The sequence below is a fragment of the Pseudonaja textilis genome, chromosome 3 (genome assembly GCF_049901715.1).
Source record: "Pseudonaja textilis isolate UNSWEBS1 chromosome 3, rPseTex1.2, whole genome shotgun sequence".
NCBI classification, from domain to species: Eukaryota; Metazoa; Chordata; class Lepidosauria; order Squamata; family Elapidae; genus Pseudonaja; species Pseudonaja textilis.
In genome coordinates this window covers 60,784,311-60,810,393 of record NC_141992.1, presented here as the reverse complement: position 1 = coordinate 60,810,393, position 26,083 = coordinate 60,784,311, and the positions used below count along the sequence as shown (strand labels likewise).

The following is a 26,083-nucleotide window of genomic DNA, read 5'->3' as shown; positions in this document are numbered from 1 at the left end:
ATCACAAATTAACTGTGATGCACACAATGTAATGCAAAAAGGCATATAGACAAAATTGTTTACATAAATTTATCCAACATCAGAGTTTATTTACTTGCACTTAAACATCCAGATTCACTGAAATCGCAACCTTTAAGTAGAGAATTATTTTAGATTTTTATCTGATTTTCAGTTTTGATTAAGCATTATAAAATTAAGCTTTGCACATCCTAACTTAAGCAAAGCTTATATTGCTGTTCTTAGAACTTGACTATATTGTTAAAGTCTGCAGATTCTAATTTCCACCTAAGCTCCTTAGATCTAATCTCTTGAAGCAGGAACCGTCAACATACTATCTTTGTATTTTGAAACAGGTTAGAAAGGTTATTTGCTTTTCAAGAAAATACATTCAAAATTCAAACTAAAATGTATGCTGTTCCCATTTCTGGTATTATCCCCAAAGAGAATTACACTCCTGAATTTTAGGAACAAAATAAAGTATATAATTGCTAAAAAAAATAATTACATCTATAATGCAGTCATTACAGAGTTAACATACCTTCAATTGGTCTATCAAAATTTGTAAGTAAGCATCAGCTTCTGTAAGTTTTTTATCAAAATCTTGGACACTTGGAACAAATCCAGGCTCCACACCCTATAAATAATATAAAATCAAAATTAAGCATATTTGTTTTTGTTTATCAATATGCAAGGAAGCAAATTCTTTAATTTTCCAACACAATACTAGCTATAAAGTTATTTTGAATTCATAATTCAAAAGAATGAATATTAGAAGATATTACCTCATTTAGAACCTACTGTTTTAAAAATCCTTCTCAAAGCTGATGTAAAGTTAGACATTTTTGGCTGTCTAGGAAGAAAATTTCAACAGCAAGTAATATAATTAACTGTTTTACTGCTTTTGTCATCTAAAATATAATAGGATTGAAAAATCCTCATGTTCTGTAGAATTATGGCCACCAAGGCTTTTAAAAGGGGAACAAACTATTAGTAATAAATTATAAGTTTAGAGATTTTAAATAATTCTAAGATTTTAGAACTTTATTTTTATAATCCTGTACAGTCTGCCTTGCACTGATAAGTCTACAACTGGATATCTTCTATAGGTCTCTTTTGTTACTAATAAGGAAGGAGTTTTCAACTCACCTAGTTCTCAGATCATTTTAGAATTTATTTTATCACACAATTTTAATATATATATATTTTAATGTGTCTTCAAATCCGTGTTGGCTCCTGGCAATTGTCTAGCCCTAGATTAAAACTTCTAGGTTTTTTTAGCAAGGTTTTTCAGAAGGGGTTTACCATTGCCTGCTTCCTAGGGCTTTGCAAGGTCACCCTGTTAGCTTTGTAAGCTGACCAAATCTTCAATTAAGATCACCAACCAGCTGGACCAGTTAAATATTAAGAGTGAATGGAATTGTTAAAGGTTGTGCACTATCCATACGTAATTAAAAGGTTTTTCTCCTATGAAAAAGAATCCTTTGATGTGAACAGTACCCAAAATTTCTGTATAAAAATAAAGGTAATGTAGTAAATACTTGCAGTCTTTATAAAAAAATTACATGGCAATATGGATGCTTTATTGCTTTGTTTCCTGTAAGCATGTTTCCAATTCCTCCAGAAATACACTATCATTACGTTCTTGCACAATTGTGGCTTTCTATTGTTTGAGCTTACAATTTGACATTTCAGACAGGCTCACTGCTTACAGAAAAACTATTCTTGCAATTCCACATTCTGTATAGGTTTGGCTATATAAAGAATTCATCCTCAAGTAGGCTGGTCTTACCATGTGTTATTAAGGAAAGCCTATTTTGCAGGTTGATTTGCAATTTGAAAGCTATCAATATGTTGCTGTCAACTATACAGCAAATGAGATAAAAGAAGTCAAATTTTCCGACATTAACTCTCTAACTTTCAGTATTAATGGCTTGATCCTCACAAATCAAATGTTAAAACCCAGCAAAAGACCCATTTAAATAGCAGAAGCAGCAACGGAAGTAATCAATCAGTCATCCAGAGTCCAGTGTGAAAGCCCAACTGACTCTGAACCTCCAACATAACGATGCCCTCATTTCCAATATCCAATTTTAGCGACGGTTCACACTGAACGGAACTAGTTAGAACGCGGAACTGCATGGAAATGATCCGCCGGGTCGGTTGCCTGCTCGCCTATTTTTACGAGATCGTATCAACTGACGTAAAACGCGAAGTGGGACATTCGCAAAACTGTGTTACTACTCAAAAGACACTGGAGATCAGGGAAAACTGCGAACTTAAGCGGGGGCGGGGGCTCCTCGAGAAGGCCAGCAAATAGGTTTCCATTCCTTTCCTGTCCACAGCAGCACGTTGCTACCAAAAATCTGTTTCCTACTCACACTAGCCATTCTTTTCACGGCCGCTCACGCCTCTCGACAAAGGGTCTTAAAAGATCTCCCTCCTCTCCTTTTCCCTCCCCGCCTCTCCCGGTAGAGTGGCCGCGTCGCAAATCCCCGCTGTTCAGAGTTACAGGCTTAAAGCCAAGAGGGACACGATTGGCTAGGGGTCAGGTGTCCTTTAACCTGACCCATCCTCCTTCCCGCGGAAGAATCGGAAGGGAAACACAGTCAACACGCATCGCAGCATTCCTTTGCTTTCCTGTGGAGCGACTGCCATCGCTGTGTGGAGGGGACTCTGTTGGCAGTGAATTAAGACAAATTACCGCACTCCTGGCTCTGCCATTCACAACCCATTTATCTGGCCAGAACTTCTCGCGCAGCGCTGACGATGCCACAAATCCATTCAGATTTCCTCCGCCCCCATTTTAGTTATTTCAATACGTCAACGTGCTTGCAATTGGCTGCAGCGGTCGTCCGCCGAGTTCGATTTCCCCACCCTTCTCTGCAAGTTTCAGCTTAGCCATACAGAATCCCTCACTACGAAGCAGATTTAAACATTTTTACGATGTTGTAAAAAAAAACCTGCCTGATGTTTATTTGACAGGAATCAAAAGAGCATGCCTTATTCCACCCGGGAGCTTTCCAGTTCTTAAGTGTAAGTATGTAAAATCATACATTGCAATGTCCTACCTGTCAATGAATACTTCAGCTTCAACCATAACAACACAAGAGCAAACAATAGATACAAACTCAAGGTTAACCGCACCAAACTTGACTGCAGGAAATACGGACTTCAGCAACAGAGTGGCCAATGTCTGGAATACTCTACCTGACTGTGGTTTAACCTTAGACTCTACTATTGACCTCACCCTTTTCCTAAGATGTCTGTAGGGGGTGTGCATAAGCCCACCAACGTGCCTACTGTCCCTGTCCTATTGTTTCATTTATTTTTATTTTTCTTATATGTATTCATGTATTCATAACTATGCTTTTACTTATACCTATTAACTTGTAAGCAATTGACATAAATACATACATGCATACATACATACTCCTAGCTGCACTCTTAAGAAAAATTGCTCTGAGATCAAAAGGACCTGCAGTGGTGAGAATTAATAGAATCTCTGCGTCTGAGAGACAATAAGGTTAACAAAAAGATAGGAAGAAATAGAATAGTCTAAGTTGGATAGACTTTCAAATAAAACTGCATAATTGTCCACCTAAATCTAAGACTGCTTTTACAAAGATTTATTGTTTGAAAATTATTGTAAATTTCATTTAAATATTCCACAGTGGAACACTTTTTCACTCAGTCACACTAAGCCCGAAGTGAAAATGTTATAGTTTAAAATTAATACCTTGAAAAGAACTCTTCACTTTGTAATATGAAAGAGTATTTCAGAGTTGAAATACATTAATTCAAATGATAAAATTTAAAAGTCTTAGTCATGTTTTAATGTATTTCAATGTTGGATTTTATTTTTTGCTTTTTTGTTTTGTTTTTGCTGGACTGATAAAAACACAATTTAACATCTAAGGCTGATTTTGGCAAAAAGCGTTGCCTGCAGATGTTTATATGAGGAAGAAACCTAGTTGTATAAGACATACTGTAATTACCATGATAGTCGTCTTTTTATTAAAAATAGACACACTCAAGCTTTTTCCTTAAAACTTGTTTAGAATTTTGCTTAAGTTCCATTTGCAAGTATCCAAACAACAAAGATAGTTGCACTGAAGAAGAAATATTTGGCTTTTTGGTTTTGTTTTGAATTTTTAAAAAACCTAAAAAAAAAAAACCAGGAAACTTACAATAGTATTACTATTATTTTAGTCAATGGATTTATATAGCTGTTCTTCGTTTCAGTGTAGAAACTTTGCACTTCATGTCTCCAAACCTGACATGCAGCTATGGATGAATATATAAAACAATTCAACAAAAATACAAATTATAACCGCAAGCCTGTTGCTGAAAAGATACTGAATAAGACTTATTTGAAAATATTTTCAATCAATGTTCCTAATTTTTCAGATTTTAAAAGAACAGTTTCTATCTGTAAACTGGCAATACAGAGCTATTTCAAAATTTATTAATACAGCTGAAATGCTTTCTGTCTGAAACATTTTAAATGCTTTGATTTTATAATTAATACTGATATACTGTATTTCAACAGAAAGCTGTATTCATCTAAATATACTATGGAATGTATTCATCAATTTTTATGAATTCATTTGAGCAAACACTCTTAACAATTTTATAATTTTAAAGCAGAGTGCAAATGAACCTACCTGGAGCTGAAGAGTATGACGAAGGATGGTTTCTTCTAAAGCATGAATCCATTTCTCTCTTTCATCAGCATCTCGAGCTGAAAGAATATTAAAAATGTACTTGTGGGCTTAATTTAACAGTAAATAAACACCACCTGTAATAACTTTTTACAGGATGGGCTGCTATACAAATTTTATTAATAAATAATGTTTGATTAATAAATAAAGCAACAAGGCTAAATGTCAGTATCATGAATTATTTCTTTTTTTATTGAATGTTTTCTATTTCTGGGAACAGATTTACATTTTTTACAATAAGGCTAATTGGTAGGAACCAGCCTCATTCTGTTTGAACATGAGTCTTTCAAGTTCAGAAATATTGCAGATCTGGAAACAATAGCATAAAAGAGACACAAAATAAAATATGCTTCTGATTAAATAGATTTGTTTTTAAAATGTCAAGAACAATATAATGAACCTTATTAACAGTAACCTTCTAAATCACAGAGCAAAGTTTCTTTACACTCCAATTAACCATATAGGTAACATAATTACAATAGTCCACTACAAATATTAATTCCTAAAATCAAGATCACAACAAAATAAACAAAAATGTAGGGTCTGCTATATAGTACTTGGCTTACATTCCAACTCAGCTACCCTAGCTGAAAGATACAGTCAACCTCACCAGTTAGGCCATATAGGAAACATGACAAGATAAGCCAATTCTACTTTATTATAAAGTTACACTAACAAAATTGTGCTTATCTTTAGTTTGCTGTTATCATGGCTACCGGCACACAAAGCATGTTATAATTGGTTATAATTGTTAGCCATTTGAAGTAGGCTACATTAGGAAACAGCCATAAGAACTACATTGCTAGTTTTTTAGAAAAAATAGTTTTTATCAAAAGATTTTACATATATAATAAAAAACATTTAAAGAAAAATATAGTAAAATTAACGTGAAAAAGAAAAAGGAGCCAGAAAAAAGAAAAAAAATGTGTATGGCTTCTGATCTTTTGTCAGTTTGACATATAATTCTAATCAAACTTCTTTTAAAATTATATCATAATTCCCTTCTTTTTATAGCTTATTTCTTCTAATCATCAAAATATCTATTTTGTTATGGTATAATACTAGAATCTTAAAAGCCTTTCTTTCCCTCCCTCTTATACCTAAGAGCATCAGGGTAAGCTAACCTGAGTTTCTTTGTTATTCCTTTCAGGAATTTTTGTAATAGATGCTGCACATTTTCTTCAAGGCTATCTCCATACTCCTCTACAGTAGCCCAGTTTCACTGAAGTGCTGCCAATAACACACTTGCCTCCTTGTAACACCCCTCCCATATTCCCTCATCTGTTGTTTATGCTAACTCCAAGGAAGGAAGCAGGGCAATGTTTGTCAGATGTTGATGTTCTTATACTGGATTAGTATTTTGTTGAATGTATCCATTATTTCTCAAATTCAAAGAGATTATGGATTAATAAAATATTACATTTTATAACGCAGACAAAAAAACTGTTGTGAAGTCTCTATATGGAAAGATAAAGTATTGTATCAGATTTCAATAACATTAACCAAATAGAAAAGATCTGCTATAAACAAATTTCAGATTTCAGATTTACATTGCTTCTAATCTATTTATATTCAAGAGAGGTACAGAAATATCTGTTCCGATATTTATGTATTTACAGGACTTTACATGGCCACATGTCACATTTACAGGACTTACATGGCTCATATGATGGATCCAAATGGCTCAACAATCCATAAACAACAGTTAAGAATAAAAGTACCCTCCCTCAGAGTCCAAATCAATCTTCCTCATCCTAGTCCTACTCACTTCCACTTGGGGAAAGAGTCAGATCTTCACAACCCTCTGGAAGGCTAAAATCTGTTGAATCTCAGGTGGGAGCTGTTTCAAAAGGCTGGGGCAGCTATTGAGAAGTCACACCTCTGAGGTCCTATCAGGTAACATTTAACATCCTTCCCATCTAACCTAGTAGGATGGACAGATACCCTCAGGGATAGGTAATCCCACAAGCAACTAAACTCTATGTTATGAACAGCTTTAAAAAAAGTAACTAGCATCATTAATTGTATCCAAAAAGCAACTGGAAGCCAGAGTTGCTCATGCAGCAATGGTGTTACTTGAGTGAACCCTGGGGTACACAAAACTGCTACTACATTCTGGATTATCTGCAGTTGCCAGATGGTCTTCATCATCATTCTTCATATTAGCAGCAATAAGACTTGTATAAAATATTTTACCTTTCTAATGATGCAATCTAAAACATTTACTCAGAAGCCTCAATGCATTCAAAATCTGGAGAAGATATGAATTATTCAGCCTTAGATCCCTTTATGTCTGTATTTTTAAAATCATGTCCTTATATATTATTATATCCAGTGGAATACACATGGTCCGCCTTGATTTTAAAAAGTCTTATTAATTTAATAATGAAAGAGGAAAACAACTGCATTAATTACAATAGTCTCATCATTCCTGATTGTAACATTGATTATTCTTTCCAGAGGGCATTTTAATCAATTTTACTTTTTGGATTCCCAAATTTTAATAATCAGTACAGTTCATAACTGTATAGTCTCAGATTCATTTATGCTGAACACAATTAATTTACCACATGCTTTTCCTGTTGCTTACCAGTCTAAAAATAAAACATTCTGAGTGTATATATTTTTTAAATCAAATAGAAACATAATAGTTTGATCTAAAGGTTTAATGATAATTGATATAAAATTAAACAAAGAAGCTCCTCATTTTCCCTTTGCATTTTTCCATAATTATTAACCCTACATGAAACAATTTTAACACTTTCAAATATTCCCAGACAAAACTCGCTGACAGTTATCAACATATGTATCTATGCCACTGTTATCAAGAGTTATTACCAGAACTGGATTAAAAGACAGTTACAGGAACAGCTTGGTGTCATACTAGATTTTGGTTACTATATAATTTAAGATAAACATTGAAGCATACCTCATATACAGAAGAAATGTGGTGTAGAAACTACAGCAATAGTATTTTTTTTCTAGAAATTAAGCAATCTCCATGGCAAACTACATATATTAGTAAATTTCATAACACTTTCCCAGGCAATAGATAGGAATATACAACACTATGTAATACTATTGTAAGATATTCAGTAATATACAGACATGAATAATGACTAAAAGATCTGAACAAAACAAAAAATGATTACATCTTTCAGCTGACTAGTATGGTAAAACACTATCAGTGCAACCTATATTCTAGAAGTGAATACAAAGTCACTCATACTTCTTCAAGAACAAACAAGTTGAAAACACTTAGGTATAGGCTCCTATTAAATAGCATGATAGGAATTTATAACTTAGTAACTAAAGTCATTTTAAGATCATTGGTTTAAACATTTTATTTTGAATACGGGAAAAAATTACCAATCTATATCCAGCTACAGAAAATTATTTCACCTGCACCATCAACAGTAACTGCACTTGTTATCAGCAACAAACACTGATTTTACAATATATATTTCAGCTACACATACAAGAACAAACAGCACAAATACACAAGAGACTAAAGATAATAAGAAGGGATGAAAAGAGAAAGCACAAGGGAAGGGAAGACACAAGGTTGGTGTTTTCTGAGTAACACATTTTATATGCACTCATAGGTCAAGTTTTGCAATTTGTCTTATCTCTTTTAAGACAAAGTCCAACAGATCTTCTGTTCATTATTCTTATTAGCCACTTTGAGTTCTTGATTACAATGGCTGACAATGGAATCCATTGGTTACTTCTTTTCAGAATCTCAATGCAAAACTTTGAAGCAATTTATAGAATGAGTGGGCAGGGCCATTTATTTATTTAAGAGCCTGGCTCACTTCCAATAATTGAAGGTAGCTTACCTGGGGTGCTCCCTTTTATCGCTATAACAGCAGTCCTCTGAAATAGGTTGCGCTGAGAGAAAATAATTTACTCACAGTAAATTCCCATCACTGAGAATGAACTTGAACTATCTCTTTCCCACATTCTCCAGAACCTGGTGCACATATACTCAGTGAGGATTTATCAAAGACTCTTTAGGTTCAGATAAAGGACCATGCACAGTAAAGGCACTGCCATGCTTTTGCAGTGTTTACCAGAATGTATAAAGGAACTGTTCTGTCTCTTGAGAACAAAACCCACCTGCGCTAAGTAAATCAGCAGCCAAAGGTGCCTCAAGTGTACAGTCATATTTAATGAAATAGGGCTATAATTGTTGCACCTAAGGGCATCTTTGCTTGATTTCAAAATTAAGTAGATACTGTCCTCATAAATTTTCTGAATATTGTAATCTGTTTATTATTGGGACTACTTCCTCAAATATTTTACAGTGTTTAAAATAAAATCTTTATTTGGAACCTTTCCTACTTTTAATTATTTTATCCTCTCTTGTATTAGTGCTTATAGAGGGGTTTTCCCCCCTATCCACATAGTTTTGGCAGTTGGATAGTACATTTTTAAAATATCTATATACCCCTTTTATATTTTATTACTTAAGCATTTTCTCTTAAATAAAATGTTGAAAACAATTCATTATTCTGGCTTTCATTTTTATACTGATTATGCAGCATCTAGTATTCCTAGTTTATTCTTAGGATTGATTCATTATAATATGAATGGCAGTAGTTCTGCTTTCTCTGATTCCCAAAGAATTCAAAAAACACGGAGTACTGGAAGTTGAATTCTGCCTAGTGTTTATACATCATATGTTACATTAAAATATTTCAAAATCTGTAATTTGTCATATGATTTCAGTAAACCTTTCTACCTCACTTTCTAACCAAATAGAACAAATGTTTTAAAAAATATCTGCTTACCAATAGTTCATAGCTATCCCAGATTTTTTTTTATTCTATAGATTTGATTGTTTTATCTAATGTAGAAAGAGCTTTGTATAACACCCGAAGTGTGAAATGTATGTAATTTTTTTACTGCACCAATCCCTAACCTTGGATGAGTTAGAAGAATTTCAACAATCCTACCATACAATGACATCAATGGGAAAAAAAATGATGTATTTTATGAAGGGTCCCCTTAAAAAGTTTTCTAAAGTTTTCTAAAAACCAGAAGAAAAGTGGCCAAAAGTATTTGCAGAGTCAACATGTTTCACAACTAAACTATAACAACTAAAGCATCTTGCCTTTTAGTTCAAACCTCCTTTTATACATGCTATCCTTAATGGGGTCCCGCTTGACAGTCTAATAGGTAGTCCTTGTTGTAACCTGGCACTATACATTATAAAGCTTTATAGGTTATACTCTTTTTTTAAAATTGGAACTAAATGCAGGAATCAAAAAATAAGATGTTCTACCCACCAACAATCTAGCAGCTCCATGTAATATGCTGTGTTGATTTAAGTATGTAATGAAGGTCACTGTTGCCAATGCCTCTTCCTCCAAGCAGGGCTATAATTTGTGCACCAACCAAAACCAACCAAAGGTCTGCTTGGCCATAGCTTCCTCCACCAGATGCTGAGTCAAAAAGGAACCACAAACCCATTCCTTCAATAAAGAATACTGTACCTGTACCCTGTCTACAGCTTCAGCCTCAATCTTACATAATGTGACTTGCATCTAGCTAGTACCAGGGCAGTACTGTTCGTTCCCTGGATTTCTTAAATTGTTGTGGCCACATATCTTCCCTGCCCTTGGTATAATGGTTCATGAAGAACCCGACACTCGCAAGAGCAAAACTTCCTCATTAGTGCTTATCCAAATCATATTATAGAATCTACATGCTCATATCACTGAGGCATAGATGGATACAGTTTTATTATGTACACACCTGGAATTTACTAGCACTGGCCTGGGTTTAATCACTGAATAATCTGACCACCATTTACTGGGATAGAAGAAGGAACCTGTGCTAATGTACAAGTTCCTCATTTCCTTCAATGGCCTACCCAGCATTCTCTCTGCCCCTCACTGTCAAAATGTAAGGCCAGTCTTTCATCCACAGAGCTGTATCCCAACGCCCATACCCAGTTAGCCATTCAACATTTCTGCCCCAAAGAGGTTCTTCATATTGATCTATAGGTATAGGAAATGCTCATATTGAACTGTATATAGCATGTATATCAATATATTTCTGAAGATATAATTAGATAAATTCTAAAATTAAAAAGGTGAATCAGCTCTTAGAATGTGAAGAAGTAATTTCATTTCTCTAGAATATGGTAAAGTGAACCAAAAGTAAGAAAAAAAACTTTGCATTTCATAATACAAATGTACCACATATGTTTGTATGTTAAAACACAGCTAGAACTTTTTAAAAGTACAATTGTATTTTATCATTCTTAAGTTGCTAATAGGCCACAGATAATAGCATCTGTGTTACTGCTAATACATAAGTAATTGGTCCACATAAGAGGAATCTCCTAGATATTTAGTCCTTGTTTTAAAAATTGCAGCATCATCCCGTGCTATATATTAATATAACAGTAAAATCACAGTAATGTTAAATCCAAGTATAATTAATTTTAGTGGATATTTCAAAGATAACATTATTTTGTTTTTAATCACCTTATCTCTCAAGATAATCTCCTTTCTGCAGGTAACAAAAACTGTAGAACTGCAGTTCCTTTAACAGCTGCAGTAGAAAATGACATTCATCAAGCTCTGCAACAGAGCTAATGCCTTCCCAAGAGTATAGATTATTAGCATTAACAATTTTTCTGCTCAAAAAAATGTGGTTAAAAACTTGTATTCTGCTATGTTTTGTAGCTTTATGCAGAAATTCTGAAACTGTGAGATAAATATACATTACATCGTAATACTGCAAACTTGCAATGCAAAATTTTTCTATTGTGCATTGTTTAATGTAATGCCCCCCCCCCCAAAAAAAGCTATAGGTTAGCCAAGTCATTGAGAATACAAATTATACATGACATAGAAGTTATCTTTATAGGTATTTCATGAATGTTGATAAAGATTAGAATTTTCTATACAAAGATAAAACAAAGATATTCTACTATAAATTTTACAGATTTTAATGCAGAATGAATCAATTTAATAAAAATAAATAAATGCTTACTCATAAGGAAATAATTTACAGGTTACCGAGAATTAAAAACAAAAATTTAGCAATCAGAGAAAACAATTGATTTAAAGTAAAACAGCAAGCTTAGAAATAGTAACATTATATAACATTTATATCTTAAACCAGTAGCTACAAACATTTATTTTGCAGGTTATATAAAGTACAAATAAAAAACACAGCACCTTACCCTTTCTACTTGTCAACCATAGCATGCAATGACGAAACATAGCAGTAACAGATGGCATTGGAATTAGTAAATATGAATAAAAAGGTAAATGGCAGCAGAATGGTGATTGGTTGACAACAGCAATGAAATATGGATGAAATAAATGAGAGCATGTAAATCCTGAGTCAGAAGTCCACCTTTAAATCAAATGTTCCCTCTCATCTCCCATTTAGATTCTATATCAACAAAAGCTGCAACCTTACATGGTCTTTGTGGCTCTCTCTGTGCAGAAAGCACAACAGCAGTTCTTGATATTAAAGACCGGTGGTGCTTTCTTTCTTTTCTTTCTTTCTTTTTTTGTTGTTGTTGCAAGAATACCCATCAACAAAAACCCATTATTCTTTCCCCCTTCACTGATACAGCCTTTAAATTTTTAATCTGCACATGCTGCCAATGCTAGTTTTTTCCAGCACATATGTATACACTGCAGATATAAATCCCTGCCTAACCCATAGTGCTCCTGAGTCCAGAATGTTCTCTGTACATTTCCAAGCACTTCAATTTCTACAGTTTTTTAAATTACTCTATTAATTAAACATCCGAACATTTTCTGTGATTGAATTAATGTAATAAGGAGCTTTTCTTTCAGCTCACCCTGGAAATGGAAGGTTTTCTGATCAACAGTTATTGTGAAGGTGCTGTCGTCTTCATCATCTATACCAATCACAGCTCCCTGTGAAACAAAGAGCAAAAATCCTGATAAGCAAAGCAGTGACATCACAGCAGCATGCAGTCTATTTCTACAAGACTAGAATGCAAAATTCAGACAAATTTTCTAAGGCTTACTGATTCAGTATCTAAAAATTAAACAATGTTTGTTAGACTAATTGTACTTTATGCAGATTATATATTGTAGCTTTTCAAATATGACACTGCAGCATTTTATTTCAAAACTGAAAGGATAGGGATTTTTTGGCAGGAAATCACAAACTAAAAAAATAAATTACTTTTCCACATTAAGCTTAGACTAAAGTAACCTAGGCATCCTCAAATCCAAACATGGATTTGAGTATTCTTATAAACTCAAGTAGTTCACATATATGAGAATTAGGGTCCTTCAAAAAATTATAATTTCATACAATATATAATTTATATGGTATGCTTAAATACGTCTTATTCTATTGTTTTCAATCTATTATTGCAATTAGTTTGAGTCTGCAACTGCATAGTTATTTGGATTCCATATAACTTTTAATTATAATGCTGTTTTATTTTCTAAATGGCAACACAATTAGACTGGAAAGTTGAGGCAGGCAAAAGGACTGCAGCACAAGAAGACTGGAGAGAAAGATTAAGATCAGAGAGGTGTTGGGGAAAAACAGTGAAGGAAAGTCATGGAAAAGAATTAACAGTGTGGAAAGATTAAGTGAACTAAAGAGAGGGATGAATATGTAGGGAGACACATAAGGGGGGACATTTGAAGACAAGAAAGAAGGGAAGAGGAGAATAGAGACAAACAGAGGGAGACTAATGCATTACTAAGGCAGGTGAAAACAAAATGCAGTGGGCATGGCAACAAAAAGAATGCTGGGAGCTGTATGGTGGGGTGGGCTATTGTAGGCTACCTAAATGGACTGCATTTTGACCAGATATTGCACTTGCTGTGTTCCTGTCATGCTAGAAGAATAGTAGTCCAGAAATCACAATAAATAACCTATTTTTTGGTTATGCACTTTGTTAAGTGGACTGAAATGATGATCAAATGATGATCACAGGCACAACCAGTGGATCAAAATTAACAGGATGAAATTTAATAGCAGTAATCTAGATAGGAAAAAATTAATAGCACAAATACAGGTAGTCCTCAACTTACAACAGTTCATTTAATGGCCTTTCAAAGTGGCAATAGCACTAAACAAAGTAACTTATAACACGACAATTACAGCATCCCCATGGTCATGTGATCAAAATTCAGACGCTTAGCAACCGACTCATATTTATGCTGGTTGCGATATCCCAGAGTCATGTGATAACCTTTTATAACCTTCTGACAAGCAAAGTCAATAGAGAAGCCAGATTCACTTAACAACCATGTTATTAATTTAACAAGTGCAATGATTCACTTAACAACTGTGGCAAGAAAGGTCATAAAGTGGGATAAAACTGTTTTAACAAATGTCTCACAGCAACAGAAATTTTGGGCTCAATTGTGACTGTAAGTTGAGGACTACCTGTACAGGATGAGGGAGTAGCAGTATGTGGAAAGATTCTAGGTGTTTTACTAGATCACAGACTGAATCCAAGCTGATACCCAAGCCGGTAAAAAGGCAAACTCTTTAGGGTATATTAAAAGGATCATAAAGTGGAGATCAAAGGCGATAACTGTCACATTCTACTTAGGGCAAAGTCTCACTGAAAATTATACTATATGTCTCAGGTTCCCAGTTCAAAAAACAAAAACAAAATATTAACAAATTGACCTGTCAAGAACTGGTTAAACTAGGTTCTATTTAGCTAACAAAAGAGAAAATTGAGGGTTATATGAGAATTGGAAAGACTAACTTGAGGTGTGGTTGGCATAGATTTTTTATGCTACGTGAAAAGTCAATGTTGATTTTAAAAATCACTGTATGAAATGCTGTACTAAATGTATGGAACAAATACAAATCCCAGCTGTGTCCAAAAATAACTTTATTGGTCTTAGCACAGGAAACATTTTATAGAAGAGGAACAGAGGACAGAGGATTTATTAATACAGGAAGATGAAGACTTTAAAATGAAGTAAAGCAAACAATTGACCACAGAAGATCATAGTTTTCATACACACAAAAGAAATATTTAATATTAAAAGGGTAATTAAAACTGAGAAACATAAAATGGAATCTGAAAATGAGTACTGTACAAATGATGAATGTGTTATTGCAAAAATGTATAAACGTTAATATTTTATTGGGACTTATGGGTACTGAATTAGGAAACACCCATGGAAGATTAATTTTACAAATCGTAATAATAGCAAGGTTATTCTATGCACAAAGTATTTAACATACAAAGGACAAATAGATCTTTAAACTTTAGCATTAGTGGAAGTGGCAAAACTGCACTGTTTGGCCAGGGAGAAAAAAAAGACAACCTTTTATAAAAGGCTGGAAACCTTTTATGGACTTTTGCTAAAAAGTGAAGTAATGATTTCTGGATTTAATGACTGAAAAAGATGAGAATTTAATGTGGGGTTAAAAGGATTTCTGGAAAAGATAAGAGGAAGGAAGGAAAATAGGTTTATCTGTATCAGTTGAAGAGACAGTGAGAAGTCATTGTAAATTCACAACTTGTTTTCTTCTATCTTTTTTCTTTAGATTTACATTTTACTTTCTGTAACTAATAAATGTCATTACAGGTAGTCCTTGGCTTACAACCACAATGGAGCCCAAAATTTATGTTGTTAAGTGAAATATTTGTTAAATAATTTTGGCCTCATTTTGCTACCTTTCTTGCCACCGTTAACTGAAACACTGCAGTTGATAAGTTAGTAACCGGGATGTTAAGTGAGTCTGGATTCCCCACTGACTTTGCTAGTCAGAAGGTCATTAAAGTGGGTCCCGTGACTTTGGGACACAGCAACGGTCATAAATATGAACCAATTGCCAAGTGTCTGAATTTTGATCACATGATTATGAGGATGCTACAACAATCATAAGTTGCTTTTTTCAATGCCATTGTAACTTTGAACGGTCACTAAATGAAGTGTTGTAAGTCAAGGACTACTTATATTAAATTCTTGATAAGTATAAATTTAAAGAACCTGAGGGGTGACAGCAGGGTGTGAGACTAGGAGCTCTAAGGGAAAGAGAGCATAACACAGTGCAGGGAGACCAAGGGAGGGAGGATGTAGGTCAATGCAAGTGCAAGAAATCCAAGGAAAAGATAACAACAATGTCCTGTAAGGAGGGTATTTGACACTGTGCATGGGAAGACTGGAGCTGATTAACCACAGCGAAGTGACCTTTCTCCGCTAGTTTCCCCCTTCATTTTTTCTGGTGGGAAGTCAACTGAGATTACAAACTGCAATCATATGACTAGGGGACATTGCAACTATCATAAATATAAGCTGGTTGCAGCCCTAACTACAATCACATGATCATGGTGGTGGCACAACAATGACCATAACTTTGAGGACTGGTTGTAACTATAACTCATTCAACACCATTATTTCTGGGATCTTCATAAATGAAGTTAGCATTTCATGATGTGAATTAATTTTAATTATTTTTTTGTAAATGATTACAAATTTTTGCACAGAGAGAAGACTCTTTGACAAAAGCCCAGTGGGTCAAATGGGTTGCCCTAGCAGTCTGGAAGCTCCTCATTTTATTCAATTATTAAATATAGTATAATCATTATTTTAAACAGCTCTTAGATTCTTAAAGATCTAGCCATCTTCAAAGAACGATAAATCAATATTAGAACAAGAAAAAGTATAAGAGAAGCTATACTTTTTGACAGATTACTATATTTTTGTTACATTAAAATAAGTAAAATTCTCTTAGTGATTAGTATTTTCTTGCCCTACTAATATGTCTCAGGAAATTGTTCATTTTGATTTTTTTTTTTAACTTACAAGCATACTTTGAATAAATGACTATAGATGCAGTGTCTAGTAAATATACCTGCAAAGGGACTACATATAGAAACACCAATTACTTAGTTCAGAGGCAAATACACATATGTGCAGTATGGCAGTATTAACTGTCAATAAATAGGCCTCTTGGCGAATACACTGTTTAACTAACTCACATGTCATAGGTTTATTTCCCAAAGTAGTGTCCTTTTGCACTTCTGACCATTTTTTCTACCCCATGCCTTATTAACTCTAAATGATTTGATTTGGATTTAAAATTAAATCACTTGGATGATTTAAGAAATCAGAAAGATGAAAGCATAATCAAAAAATCCAATGGTTAATTATCAATGATATTAGAGATAAGTAAGAAGAATTGGCAGAACTGAAAATTTATGCCAATATTTTAAGGACAGATTTTCCAACTGGTTTTTAACATAAATAGAAACAAGAAAAACTATTGTAACATGCATAATAAATTTTAATTCTAAGTCCTGATTAAAATTCTGATGGGTATTGGCCTTAAAGTAGACTCACAACTATGTCTTCAAAAGTGATCATACATATGTACACTCTCAAAAAAGGCTGCTTCATACACAAGTTACTAGCGTATTTTAGGGAGAACTGTGTTCTGTGCTGTCCTGAAAGATTCTGGAAAAATATTAATACCTTGTCCGTGCTAGAAAATTAATATAATTGATATGTTATACAGGGTACACTTAGAGAAGAAATACATAGAGCCTTCTTCAAACATGCACACATTTCAGAACAAGACACAGACATTACACAAAAACACAATAGTTATTGTGACATAGCTCACTATATAAATATACTTAATTTGTAAGCCATGTTTTACATGGATCCAACCAAATGTGGTTTATTTAACAAACCATTGTTAAAACAATCCAGTCACACCCAGATTCAAGCTGAACAGCCAAACTGAATCACAGAAAGCTGACATTGCTCAGTACAATTAGTCCAAGACATTTTTCTATCTGAGGTGAACCAGCAATGTGCTCCATTTAGCCAACTCTCTCTGAGGTAAGTCTGTTTCATCAGGTTGTTTTAAAAATAAGCCCTTTAGCTTCTGGACAGAAGGTAGAATATAAATACAAATAAAAAATATTTGTAAACATTTAGACAATTATACATTAAGGGTTAAAAATTCAAAATTAGAAAAAGAAACTCTGATTCTATTTTGTCCAATCAACATGCCATATAACACTGCAAAGAAAATGCACAGAAACATTATGCATTTCTTCTCAGGAAAAACATAACACTGAATTTAGGGAAACTTACTACTAGGTAAGAAAATACATAATTGCCAATTTATATTTATTGACATATTTTTTAAAAATCAAATTCTGTTCAATATCATTTAGGCAAAGTATGAAAATAACTAGCAATTTTCTCCCTCATCACCTATCTTCTGTTTGCTATATAGACCTTAACTTCACAGTCTACCCAAAACAAGAACAACAGGATTATTATATTACAGGAATATCATATACTACCATAACTTTCTCCCAATAATGTAGGAAACTTTCATCATTACTGTTTGTATTATCATAGATAGAACGGATATTCTATTACTCAGAAATAGAAACAAAAACAATTTTCAAGTAGTAATCCAAAAAGTTCAGACAAGGCAAACTGGACATGTTTTTTCTTTATTTGAAAGCTCAGCAGATTGGCCATGGGTACTCTTGAAACTTGCTCCATATAATCATACAGACTACAAATACTCTATGATTGAGTAATTATATGTATTTATATTAAACTTGACAACCCAGTGACACATTGGGTTATTTTTTGACCGAAAGGTAAATGAAGTTTGATGTGACCAGAATGAACGATAAATTTAGGTTGACCACATTTTTTCACCCCAATGCTGAGTAGTTCCATGATCATCTGAGAATCATAAATAAAAAAATAACTGTAGTAGGAAATGAACTTCAATAATAAGGCAATATTTTCTTACTGAAACAGCTAAATGGAATGACCATGAGCAGGCAAAAAAACTGGAAATAAGACCAACTTCTAATTTCCTGTTTACTTCCCCATTGACTTCCTTTGTGGGAGGCTTGAAGGCAGCATCAGCAATCACAATCACATGACCAAAGGGATGCTGCAACAGCCAACAACTTTGGAAATAAAACTAGTCTAAAACTGTGGAAATTTCAATTCCATAGGAGTAATGGGTCCTGGATTTTTTACACATTATTTAAGTTAACAGATTTTAGATAAATCAATTCAAAAATTGTTGTCGTATAATGCACGGTTTGGCCTAACTTGAAAGTACAAACAAACACGTGAGTTTTAGTAGCATATAAAAGAAATGTAAAGTTGATTTATTTATATATTTTTTAAAAAACATAGAAATAAGCACATAAGTCATCTCAAGTTTCTAGCCCACAAATATCTATCCAATAAATACTTACCCTTAGTCTAACACAGCCTCTGCGTGATCCTCGCATCATTTTATCTTTTGACTGAAATAGAAAAAATATTCATTTCAAAAAAGGTTGTAAAATGCAAAGCAAGAGGTTGAAGTTGTATTTACTTTTTGTTTTTACTGCACTGAAAAAATATCAGAAGTCACCAGATTTTGCTCTTTCTCCTTGCATTTTCTTCTTTCTTTTCTTTCTTTCTCTTTGTTTTCTAATGTCTGGGGTTATTTTCTATTTTTATTTTATAATAAAACTTAACAAAAATAGTTCATCATCTGTTGATATCAATTCTGTAGTTCTTAACATGGTATACACATAATGGAAGAAGATATACCAGTTAACACACAGTTACTTCTGTAACTGTGTGCATTCTGACCATATTGTAACACAGATAGTCCTCGTGTTATGATGGCAACTGGGACTGGAATTTCCATCAGTAGGCAATGCAGTCCTAAAGTACAATCATGTAGTGATGGCAATTCCAGCAATCCCAGTTGCTGTCATAACCCAGGACAGTGCAGGCCATTAAATGAGGACCTCATGGGAACACCATGTAGGAAGAGGCAGGAATCTCAGGTAATCAGACCAGTGGGTGAAAGCTGCAGGTGCGAATGACAAATGTGCGGCTACTAAGCAGCAAGGGGAAGGGATAGGTGCTGGGGCAGGTGCTAGGGAACAGAGATGGGTGCTGCTGCTCTGTCAGGAAGGGGCTAAAAGTCCTCCCCACCGTACTGCACTGACAGCTGCAAGGCAAACATCCCACAATGATGTTTCCACAGTATCTACCAGGAAATTCCTGATAGTTGCTTAGCCAATGGCTTCTCACACAGCATGTCAGTTGCAAGTGGAGGCGGTGGTGAAGGCACCGTGCACAGTATGGCCAACAAATGATGCGGGGCTTGAGGCTAGCCAGGATTGGCGAGCCTTGGCAGAGTAGAAGCAAGTAAAAAAATGACAAAAGTTAACTGGGGGTGGTGGGCAGCATGGAGATCATAAGTGTGAACTGGTCACCATGCCCTCAAAATTTTATTATGCAACTCTAGGGATACTGTGATGGCTGGAACTTCAAAGAACAGTGATAAGTCAATTTTTTCAGTGCCATCGTAATTTTGAACAAATGGGTGCAACCCAGGACTATCTGTGAAATCTAGAAAGATCTACAAAGAGGACAAGAATGGCTGCAAAGTGTTTGTTTTTACTTTTAAAAAGAGTGAAGGGAATAAAAAGGATGAAGATATTTCAAAGCCCATTTATCTCAGTATGACAGAACAGAATATAAACTTTTCCCAGACCTATTTGCATGGTTTGTTAATAGAAAAAGCTAATAGAATTGGGCAGTGATCCAAAATCAAACCATAACAAGGGATTTGAAGGACAGGAAGATGCACAGATAACTCCTACTGACAACACTTTAATACAGCTACTATAATATCATTTTCTCATGCAGCTGCTCCTAAACAGAATATATAAAAATAAATTTCAAGAGATCCAAAGAAAGTAAACTTAAGGCATAACACTGACATTTTATAACTAAAGCTAAAATTTTAATACCAGATATTTACCTTGTTCAGTTTAATTGCAAATAGAATTAGGAATCACATTCCGAATTTTATTGACAGTTAAGTATGCTAGATACTATATACAAGTGTCATATTCATGTCAAGAGGAATTTGATCCAGCTCACCTGAACAACTTATCGGATCAAATAAACTTATGTTTCAGTGAAAGAAGAGATTAATGCAACTGAATGCTTTTTTTTGTATAATGCTTTCAATTCAATGAAAATAATCACCTTTTCCCAAGCATGCTTTTAGTTTTTCCCCACATTCTCTCACTTAACACTTTATTAGCTCATTCGCTATTCCTAAGAAATAGTCTTTGATAGAATGAGGGAGAGAAACTACAAGTAAGGATGAAAGAATATGGGAGATGAACAATAAAAGTTTGAAAAAAATCAATCCATTTTCCCTCATAAAACAAGAATGAAGAACCTATAGGAAGTTTGATTCTCAGAACTATGTTGTGTAATTAAGCAAGACAGTGGAAGTTCAATCCTTGCCTCATCTTTCATTAAACTTGTTTCCATAAAATGTTTGCTCCACGGGGAAAAAAGAAACAACAGTTTTGGTTGGGAGGTGTGTGTATAGCGGGAGATTAAAATTATTGACTATACATGCATTTGAAATAAAATGGTATAAGTAAATCTCCTTCAAGTCAAATTCAGTTCCTAGTGTCTCTGTGGATGCATGGGTTTTTTTTTTTGATAATGGCAGAGAAATGATTGTCATTATCCTGCATTGCCATTTTCTTCTGAAGGATTTGTTTGTTTGTTTCACTCCACAAAAGAATTCTACATGTTTCCCTATGCATAACACAAATTAGTGATGTTTGTAGAGAAAAATTAACAATTAGGAAAAACCAAAATATGTTTTGACTATCTGTGCAGATATAAAGGAACCACTGTGCAGAGGTAACCATTGCTATCCAAGGTCTCTCCTGCTTGGGCATCTTATAAATCTTATCTTATATATAATTCTTATCTTATAAATCTTATCTAGGAAAGCATTTGTACAATTACATCTTTTTTCACTCGCATTGCATAAAATCACGCATACATTCATCAATTTACAAGCAGACTATTGCAATTTACTCTATACAGGGCTGCCCTTGAAAACCATCTGAAAACTTACACTGATTTAACACAGTCACTCTGATAGTGATGTGCATGTATACCCATATAGCATGTTTACTCCAGGAGCTGCACTGGCTGTCAGTCAGTTTCTCTTTGCAGTTCAAGGTTAGGGTTATCACCTTTAAAGCCCAGCACATGTCTGATGTTGGTTATCTTCAGAACTGCTTGCTCTAAGATCCAATGCCCTGCTGAAGAACCCATTCCCATAAGGAGTTGCATTTGCAAAGACCCTGAAGTAGGGCATTCTCAATGTTGGCACACCTCCTGTTGGCACACTTGTTCATGTATATATAAATCATATATACAAACCCTATGAACTTCTCCAAGAACCTGGTTCTGAGAATGAGATATGGGAAATGTGAAGTCTGCAATTTATCACACTGGATTATGCTAGTATATTTATTAATTGTTTACTCCTCATTTTTGCTGTAGGATATCCAGGTCATTTTGAGTAAAGCAACACAGAAATGTCAGCAAATAAATAAATCTGCTGGTGTTAATAACAAAATCCCAAATAAATAGTCTACAGTATTCTTTTCTGAACAGAGAATTTGGTACAGTTCACAGCAAACATAGAATTTATCCATCAATACCTTTCACTATATACCTATAATTTAGTTTTATTTCCATATGGAATTTTTTAATTCTTTTCTGTCTCCAGAAAGGTAAAATTTCACAAAGTAATCAATTAAAAGTAAAATAGTAAAATTTTGCAAAGTTACAAATAATTTAAGAATTTAAAAGTGATTAATTGAACAATTTCTTCTGTCTACATATTAGTACAAAAAGTAATCTTGTTAAATTACTAGAAGTTAAGGAACTATTTATTAAACCAACGTAGACAGTTGTCCTCTCAAAATATCAACTATTAAAAAAACTGACACAGGAAAAAGATTCTGATCTAGCAGGCTATTTATTTGCCTTGTATTAGACACAATTACATAAACTCTTAGATAATCTCTTAGTTCTAACTGTTGAAGCAGTTCTTTGCTCATATTACAAAAATGCTTCATTGCAGAAAAAAAAACCCTCAAGTCAGATTTCCAAGCCTCCCAAATCCATTTAAACTGAAGTTGCTACTACCCAATCAGTGCAATTTTATTTCTCTTAATGCACTTATACTTCGTTTTACTACTGTAAAATACATGATACCTTGATCCCACCAGTTTTCTAATATATTTTACTGTGGTTTTTACTTATTGTCTTGCACTTTTTCTTTTCATTTGTAATAAAATACAGTCTATATAACTGTAATAAAGTACCTATGAACCTATTCTAAAACTTCCAAATGTTGTAGAAGTGTAGAAGTGTACAACACATTAAAATATTGTAACATAATTTTCCTGAATGAGATCACTTCATAGCCCTTTATTTGAAGTAATCTGATATTACATGTCCCTTCAGATCAAGTGCTTTAATTTAAAGCAGAAAATATGTGCTAAATAAGAAACCAGTTATTTCACATTTCTGCTCTTGGAGCTTTTTGTGCTTTTTGATTGCTTTTAATCCTGTAAACAGCTTGTTTACTTTGTTCTCAGTCTATATAACAAGAAAGGAGGTAGAAGGCCTTCCAGAGTGCTCCCTAGCATTTTTATGTATCTGAGTTAATTAACATTTATGTAAATACATAGGTTCATACAAATATATGACATAGAAATGTAAACTGACCTATCTTGTCCATATCACTATAGATGCAATGGATATGGACATTATTTCGGGGTGGGGGTAAGAGACTGAAATAATCTGAATAGAAATTTAGTTTGTTTCATTCTAAGACAGCTGAATGGAAGCCTGCTAAATTAAAGCTTTAAACTAGTTGTTACTTTATGTACTGAACATATATTGATAAGCAAATTATTTCCTAAAATAACATGATTTATGTTCTTTACAGATTAAAAAGGCACCCAAGAACTAGAACAAGACTAGTAAACACAATAATGTTTCCAGATATTTTGGACTATTAATCCCATATAGTTGATCTAGCATGGCTGATAATTAATGATAACAATGTATAGTTTAAATATCCAGAGAAAAAAAGTTGTGTAGATTTAAATAGGATAATTTCAAAATCATACATCAGAACTAGTACCTATCACATTCTGCTAAAAGTATCAGATTGGGTATATTTCTATCTCATTCAGTATTATTTTATGCAACTTCCACTTATTTTCCTATTTTTAACTTCTATTCCAATAATATCTATATATATCAATGATCACTTACATTCTATACAATTTTTATTATTATAAATCATACACTTAAGATTACTAAACAACCATTTTTGTAGGGAAAATATTACACAATAATAAATTAAGAAATTAATTTCTTCCTCCTGTAGTAGTTGGAACATTCTGATAGTTTTGTTAATTTGCTTGTTTTATGTATCCTGCTGTTTGGGCTATTGAGATTTTTGCCTAGGTGTTTTTATTATTATTTTTATATTTTTACATTACCGGTATAAATTCACTGCATGTACTCTTGAATTGTTCCCTGAAGATAGCAGTTTAGCAATTATATACATAAAAAAAGAAACTGGATACTAGAGTAACAGGCAGAAAAGATTACTGTTTCTTTATACCATGGTGAACTTGATGCATATTCTATAGTATATCATAACAAAACCAGAGGAGTTGTAGAAATAACGAAGAGAATTGGCCAGGATATAAAACAGATAACAAAAAATTAGCAACCAATTTTAAATTAAGTCTTTCTGAAGGAAATGTATACAAAGTAGCAACTGGAACTAGTCCCATAAAAAAGAGCAATTTCTACAACTTGCATAATATTTAAATGACAGAATATATATTTAGTTTGAACAAATTAAAATCTAGTAAGATGAAGGGAAGAGAGGAATATATGACAAAGTATGGTACACAAAAAGACACTAACAGTTAATTTTACTCAATTTTTAAAAATACTTTTAAAAAGTTTAAAACTTAATTTTTAAAGTTTGGTGTACAGTTTAAGACATCAGTCTAGAAATTGGGAGACTGAGTTCTAGTCCTGCCTTAGGCACAAAGCCAGCTGGGTGATTTTGGGCCAGCCCTAAGGAAGAGGCAGTGGCAAACCATTTCTAAAAAAAAACTTGCCAAGAAACCACAGGGACTGAGTTTAGGTAGTCTCTGAGAATCAAACACGATTGAAAAGAAAAAATTTTTTTTTATTAAAATAAATATAATTTTACAATAAATACAGCTAAATAGGAGGCGGAAGAAATATAGGCTAATAAGTGAGTTACTGTTGTAATGACGAGGCAGTCGAGGTGTTTGATCATGATCAAATGAATCATGAACTTTATTGGAGTCTAGTCTTGCATTTATACACATTTTCAGTAATCCTCCAACATTGGTTAACTTTGGTTATTGCTTAACTTTCATTACTGTTTAGTATAGTAATTAACACAATTAACTATCTCTAGTTAAAGTCTAACATATGTTTATTTCCTCTCTCTAATCCTCCTTTACATTAATGACTTTGTTTGCCTGAGTTGTAATTACTTGTAAACATTCTTAATCTGAGGTTTGCCATCCAAGATAAGAGCATTCCTGCAATTACAACTCTACAAGTTACTATAGATTATTTTTCACTAGCACATGAAAAAAATGCCTGTTTTAATGTAGTCTGTAAATGGGATTTGCTGGCTATTGCAGTAGAGATTATGGTAGCTGAATTTTTTTCAGACAGATTGCTGCAAGAAAAGAATGGTGGTATCTCATGAACATTTATCCTGCCATAACTGTTACCACTTTTCGTATTTTTTTTCTTATTATTTAATGGATTTTTCATTCTTCAGAGAAAAGTTAGTTTCACCTGTGATATACAAAATTATCAAAAATATCATACTAGCACACATAATAAGCCCTACCTCAGTTTAAGTCTTAACAGATGGGAGCTTCAGCAAGTTCACTGAGAATTAATTTCAAGTTTGCACAAGTTGGACACTTAAACTAAGTGGAAAGAAATTATGTACACATACGATAATCTTATTATCCAGAAATGTAGTATTTCCACCCTCAAATACCATCACAGCAACAGTTCCAGTCTTTACAAGGGGAAGTTATTACTAAGTTGAGTCTTTAATACATCTTTAATAAGAGGCGGTCAACCTGTTTTCCAAAGCAGATTGCAAAACTCCCAGAGTGGGAGTTGAAGTCCACAGGTTTTTAAGTTGCCAAGGTTGGAGACCCCTGTTCCAAAGCACCTGAGGGCAGGGCAACAAGTAAACGATGGAAACTTATCAAGAGAAGCAATGTAGAATTAAGGAGAAATTTCCTGACAGTGAGAACAATTAAATCAGTGCAACCGCTTGGCTCCAGAAATTGTGGGTGCTCCATCACTGGAGGTTTTTAAGAGATTCGACAGCCATTTGTCTGGGACGGTATAGAGACTCCTTCTTGGTTGGACTAGAAGACCTCCAAAGTC

General features: G+C 33.7%; 1 protein-coding gene across 9 annotated transcripts in view; it reads right to left on the bottom strand.

Moving 5' to 3' along the window:
• Window positions 1-26,083, bottom strand: part of OSBPL9 (oxysterol binding protein like 9) — a 57,330-nt gene that overhangs the window by 30,671 nt on the left and 576 nt on the right. For 4 of the 9 annotated variants that reach the window (XM_087929907.1, XM_087929908.1, XM_026707070.2 and 1 more), the window contains exons 2-5: window positions 18,961-19,011; window positions 12,556-12,634; window positions 4,665-4,741; window positions 539-634 (exon numbers count right to left, since the gene is read on the bottom strand). Coding sequence is in view for 4 of the 9 variants with exons in the window: in XM_026707070.2 (XP_026562855.2) it covers window positions 539-634; window positions 4,665-4,741; window positions 12,556-12,634; window positions 18,961-19,011 (303 nt within the window). In the remaining 5 variants the exon portion in view is untranslated. Of the gene's footprint in view, window positions 1-538; window positions 635-2,378; window positions 2,804-4,664; window positions 4,742-8,090; window positions 8,164-12,555; window positions 12,635-18,960; window positions 19,012-26,083 lie in introns of those variants that run through there. The other 5 variants (XM_026707074.2, XM_087929910.1, XM_087929909.1 and 2 more) reach the window with 4 other exon arrangements.